This window comes from Agrilus planipennis, unplaced genomic scaffold, assembly GCF_000699045.2.
Source record: "Agrilus planipennis isolate EAB-ADULT unplaced genomic scaffold, Apla_2.0 scaffold194, whole genome shotgun sequence".
NCBI lineage: Eukaryota > Metazoa > Arthropoda > Insecta > Coleoptera > Buprestidae > Agrilus > Agrilus planipennis.
In genome coordinates, this window is record NW_020438909.1 from 347,214 (window position 1) to 353,542 (window position 6,329).

The window sequence follows — 6,329 nt, forward strand, 5'->3', positions numbered from 1 at the left end:
TAACAGTAATCTAACATAGGGCTACCTCTACTTCTCTTAACTCCAGTTTGTGTTTCTAATACGTCTCTACATTACAGTGTATGTGTGTTTAGAAAATTAGATTGCAAAAAAGTGGTTCCTTTACTGCTTACACAACTGCTTTTCTTATTCTTTCAAAGAAATGTCTGTTTGACTCCCTGGAAAGTCATTTGTACAAATGAAGAAAGCAGTAAATTTTCTTCATTGTATGTCTGAAGTTTTCAGCTGATTCAATAGGCAAATAACAAATGCTTCTGTTCAGTACACCTAACAGTATCAAGAGAAGAAGGCCAAGTTTCATAATCTACTCATAATCGACGGAATTATTCAAATAGCACATTGAACTGTCTCTTTTCGGCAAATTAAATTGAGTGACGGTAACTCAAATGCATGACCTTCATTCAAGAAACTACGAAATTGCACTTTTCCTACATGCACTGTTTTGTGAAACCCACATAATTAAATGCTTTATTCTTTTTAACGTTTTTATTTCCGATTCAAACTTGAAATAAACAACGGTCTTAATAACCACAAGTTTATGAAACCACAAACGAATTCTGTGGTCGGCTGTTGTCCCCGAACCCGCTCGCAAACAAGATTTATGACACGATTTAAAGGGCTTTACATGTGGTAACCTTAAATCCTTTGATTTCATAAAGTTTCAAGCCAATAGGAAAATTTGAAATGTTAATAAAACACAAATATAAAAGCAGTGAAGTACAAAATATATTAAAATTTTACAGAACTCTCATTGGAAGGATGTTCGTTAAATTTCGAAATAAGAATGGCAAACAGTCTTCAACAGTGTTTCCTTTCTGTATTTTAAAGTGAACGTATTCGTTACATGGGAGAGTTTACTCCACGCTTAAATTAATAAAAAGATCAACTGCTCTTAATAGGCTCCTTCGAGGTTCAAATACTTCAGCAGTGAAATAGGTCAGATCGTTACACAACGCCAACAGAATGGAGAGAATATCAATTCGGAGACGTGGTTAACCAGTGCAGTTCTAGTATAATTAGTATTTTCAAGTGGAACTGAATGAGGAATGTGTGCATATTTCTACACCCAAGCATTTCGCTTCTAAAAGTTCTTGATCTGATTTAGTATCTTTCAAAACTACACGCTGGTATGTTCTGGTGCGATGCTCTTCTCAGAAATATTTCAGTTTAATTGCTCAGTTGTTGCTAACAAGATTGACACTGCCGGTGCATGAACTTGAGGGTATTATCCTACAAATAGCTGCACGTTTCTTCTATGCTTCATACAAATGTGCCTCTACTTAAACCGCCTTATAGTTTTAAAAGGTCCCTACTGGGGTAATGTGTCAGCATGTGTATCAGAGTACCTATGCATTTGGAATGTAATCAATTTGTCACTACTTTATCTAAGAAGACATTCCCGATACCACAACACCAATTACTTACTTTGTGCATAGGGGTTCCCCAGAAATCGTTGAAAAAAATATTAACTAGTGGCGTATGGGTCCTTAAATCCCGATTGTCTTTAATGGCACTTATGTCATCAAAGACAAAACCACAGTAACAACTGTTATGATAAACCATAACCGAAGTTAATACGATGATAGCACTCAGAGCAGTTTTCAACCCCATTTTAAAACACAGCTTTGATCACATCACCAGGAGAACGAATTGGTACTGAATGAGTAAAAAATAAAGGGATTACGTTGGAATTGAGTTCTTAATGTTTTTTTGCATTTTAGACCCAATCCAATGGGTTAATCTCTTTTAAGTATTTGTACGTCCCTGGAAAATTGCGGTAAAATCATTTGATAACCATGTTAATTAGATTTTTACACGAAATAAGGCTTGTTTAGCTTGAGTACCAATTAAATAATACACAGGCGTTAAAATTCGTTGAACTAAGCATTCGGGTAAGCAAGCTTTGACCTCCACGAACTGTGCTTACTCCCAACTACAACGCTCGATGCCCGTGAACTAAACTGGTTGGTCGCACAGTTACGTTTTCAGAAGCTATGCTGCCATACTGCGTCTGTGCGTCACATGACCTAGAATATGATCTGTTCGTTGCAAGATTATTAGGCGCAAGCGCTTCGTCTGTCCGGTTCCCTTTTAGTATCTGTCCCTGTGGAGCTTACACTCGCTCACACACACACACACGTTCACACAGACCATTGAAAGTTACAAATGTGAAAAGCAGACAACTAGAGTCAGGAAGCTCCACGTAGGTAGCTAAAGTAAGTTGTCATCCATTGAAGATGAGCACTTTCCTCCATATAAGAATATTTTGAAAGTGATCAGTCCAAAATGACGTACCTGTAGCAATGCGGTGCCTTCCTCTACTCTGACAAATTCTGCTTAACCTTTTTGAAAAATTACAAATGCAGGAACTTTTGAGAAAAGTTGCTTGGAGTTTCTACAAATTTGCCACAGTGATCGGAACACCCCAATGTAGATATACCAAACCCGGCGAAGCAATGGTAAAATTGCGGCATATCCTCCCATGGCGTGGCTGCGGTAAGCAGTGATTCCATGTCAAGGTTCCTCTTGAACGTTGCTTATTAGCAATTTTGATCCCCGTCAACGTGCCTACTTCTCTTCCCCTGCATGCCAAGTATAACCACTGATCTATGATTTCAACCTCAGACGGCTGGACAGATAGGGGCATTTCCCACCTGGGGCTTCCGGACTTCCAGAAGCACCAGCTTTCATCATTGATCCGATGTTCGAAGGACGAATCCCACCTCCCAGTTAGATTGCTTGCACTCCGGCACTTGTAAGTCATCCCAAACTCCATCCTTTTGATGTGTGGAACGAGCGAGAACACTTTCAGGAACCTCTACCACACATCTCTTACTAAGGTTCCGGTCTTTTCTAACATTAGTGGGACCTGTTTTTTTTATGGGTGGACTTCGTGTGGGCTGCCCGCAGGGATCATCTCGGATACCTGGGTCGATACTAAATAACTGGTCCGCCACCTGAAGCGACTGCTTACGCTACACACCTGGCGATTTAGCTACTAATGCCAGGTAGCGCACCGACCCTGACACCTGCACGTCCACCACATCGAGTTCCAAAGTGGTCCATTTTCATTTTCGCTTTGGATGCATTTTTGACCATAACTCCATCATTGACATTATATCATGCTGTTTTTGCATCAGATTCAGATAGAGATATCCGATATACCACTATTTCCGTTGTAGAGTGCATCCTAGAGATAATTCATGCAAAACATATCTTTAGGTATATTTGGAGTTTAACAAAAGCCAATTCAAAATTGAGTGCTTCATATGGATCTGTTTCTTAAACTGCCTTCTTAGAAGTGATCTATTATTACTTAATTTCATGTTCATTTCAGGAAACAGTAGAAGGCAGTTATTCCCATCGGTCCTAAGTTATTGTATTTTTATTAAAAGAGAAATATTTCGTCAAAAACTGAACATGAAAGACTGTAAGTAGACAAATGACTGACGGTCTATTCTAAGGTTAACAGGTTATAACGTTCGTAGAAAAAAGACAAGAAATAAATTGGAATGCTTTTAAAATTAAGGGTTTGTAGTTCTGTCAGTTTTGAGGTATTTCACTTAAATGTGCCCTTGTCAGATAGAAAAGACTGTCAGGACATCATCCAATTGAATGCAATCAAAATGTTAGGGTCATCTTTAATAATGTTTTGCTAAAGGCAGAAACGTGTTATATTCATACAAGAAAATACCGGCCTCTATTCAAACATGTAAACCTCTCGTTAACTATCTGTCCCTCAGTAAATAATGTACTTTGCTTATATTCTTCTCGGTCTGTAGTGCTTAGTGAACCTATAAATTTAGTTAAGTTCCACTTAACCGATTCCTGTTTTATCTTTTGAGCATGAAAGTAATCCTTTGCTTACTCTGATGAAAGACTGATTTGTCGGTGTCTTCAGATGTTTTATGAAAGTTAATCATGTGCCTTCACTGGGCGGATAATCCCACTGTCATTTATCAGTGAAAATGGAGCGGAATATCAGGTTGACATTATTTCTACAATTAGAGAAGAATTACATTAGACAGCAGTTGGACGTACGTAGGGGAGTTATCCCCGACTTATTTTGCGTAACGTGATGATTCCTACAGCACGGGTGCGGGATTGATATATGCCCAGTTTCTCCTAGGAGGTAAGAAACGTCCCCTACTACCCTTTGGTGAAGCCGAGTTAAGCAAGTCTGATACCAGAGTGGATGCACGCCGCTGACCCGTCAAGGTGCCTACTTCTTTTACCCAGAATGCGGGGTTTAACCACTGATCTACGATTCCAACCTCAGACAGTCGAACAGATAGATAGACAGATGCCCCACCTGGGGCTTTCGGACCTCTCGTAGTACCAATCTTAATCATTGATCGAATGTTAGAGAGATGAATCCTGTTCCTAATCAGATTACTTGCACTCCGGCACTTGTAAGCCATCCCAAGTTCCATCCTTATGATGAGTGGAACGGGCGAGAACACTTTCGTGAACATCTACCACACATCTCTTACTAAGCTTCCGGTCTTTCCAAAATTTAGTGGGATCTGTTGTCAGTGATCTTAGTTTTACGGGTGGACTTCGTGTGGTCTGCTGCAGGGATCATTTCCGATACCTGGGTCGATACTAAATAACTGGTCCGACACCTGAAGCGACTGCTTACGCTACACACCTGGCGATTTGGTTACTAATGCGCACCAACCCTGACGCCTGCACGACCACCCGGAGGATGTATGATGTAGTAAAAATGCATCTATATGTGAGCTATGTTGGACTACTGTAGTTCCTATTCTCCAACCTGTGACACATTTGGTAATAATGCATCGTAGTTCGTTGATCAATCATGCAAGAGTACGTTATCTAAAAATACGTATATGGGTAAATAAATTATTCATGACAATTTTTTGTTTTTGGTTCAAGTAGCTAAAAAGGTATACCCTATTTTACGTGCTTTCATTAAACCAATTCACCCATGAGTAGGTACGCAGTATACCGATGCATATTTATGATCAATAAAGTTGGAAATCAAAGGAATAATAATGAACAACAAATCCGATTGGCCACTATTTCATAATATTCAATTTTCGTTTATAAAATTACATCCGCGTACATACAACCAACCGTCTATGACACCGATGTTTAACCCATACTTTCCGCTTCCATTACTCCAAAGCTTTCAACTGCAGGTACAAAACGAGAGCTGCAACAGTTATTAAAGCCTCATAATATAATACAGCTACCCACCTGCCGATCGCCACTGGTAGTAAGCATATTGTATCGACGCCAGAAAATAACGCTCGACGAAGCGCGAAAAAGTCGTTAGAATAAAACGACGGTATGAAAGAGTCTTTATCGCAAGTTTTCGTCATCGTTATTAATTTCAAATTCAGTTGTAGTTAAATAAATTCAATCGTTTTAAATTGTCACATTTACATACTTATATTTAACGTGATAGGTCATCATCATCATCGTAAGGTCGTCAGTCCTAAGACTGGTTGGACACGCACCTCCACTCCTTCCTATCCTGAGCTAATCTTCGCATTACCCCAAAACTAGAACATCCCACATCTTTAACTATTTGCGAACAGTAATCTAATCTAGGTCTACCTCTACCCCTCCTAACTCCTGTTTCTGCCTCTAATATGTCTCTGACTAGACCTTCATGTCTGAGAAGGTGTCCTACGAACTTATCTCGCCTATTTCTTATTGACCTCCATATAGTCCTCTGTTCTCTTACTCTTTCTAATGCCTCTTCATTTCTAACCTTCTCTATCTACGTTATCCTCATCATTACGAACGTTTCTAACCTTTTCTTTTCCACCGCGCCCACTGTCCATGTTTCGTACCCGTACATCGCCGCGCTCCAAACATACACCTTTAACAACCTTTTTCGAAATTTCCAAATTAACCGTTCGCGAGCATAGAAGTGATTTCTTTTTATTAAAGGCGACACGACCCTGTGCTATCCTCTGCTTTATATCCCTACTACTCCTTCCGCCCTGACTTATTTGACTTCCTATATATCTAAAATCAGCCACTTCTTCTAATTTTTCATCTCCTATCTTTACATTCGCTCTTTCCCTACTTTTTCTTCCCTTGCATAACAGTACGTGATAGACGCGAATATTTTCTGATTTGCTTTTCGTTAATTAACAGTTAGTTACGACAATCTGAAGTAAACCAAATTGCATTTTTAGTTTCTTATTGTATTGCAAATCCCTAGATAAAAACTGACTCCAGGAAAACGCACAAAGTTATACTGAAAACAAAGATTAATTTAATATAAATGTAAAAAAACTCAACAAGTGTAAGTACCCAATAGGATTAATCGT

The 6,329-nt window shown here is 39.2% G+C and overlaps 1 protein-coding gene across 1 annotated transcript in view; it reads right to left on the reverse strand.

Annotated features, from left to right (window-relative positions):
- LOC108741642 (transmembrane and TPR repeat-containing protein CG4050) overlaps positions 1-2,007 on the reverse strand; it is a 33,489-nt gene extending 31,482 nt beyond the window's left edge. The window contains exons 1-2 of the mRNA XM_018476504.1: positions 1,834-2,007; positions 1,444-1,782 (exon numbers count right to left, since the gene is read on the reverse strand). Of these exons, the coding sequence (XP_018332006.1) occupies positions 1,444-1,629 (186 nt within the window). The 5' untranslated portion in view covers positions 1,630-1,782; positions 1,834-2,007. The remainder of the gene's footprint in view (positions 1-1,443; positions 1,783-1,833) is intronic.
- Between the last annotated feature and the right edge of the window lie 4,322 nt (positions 2,008-6,329).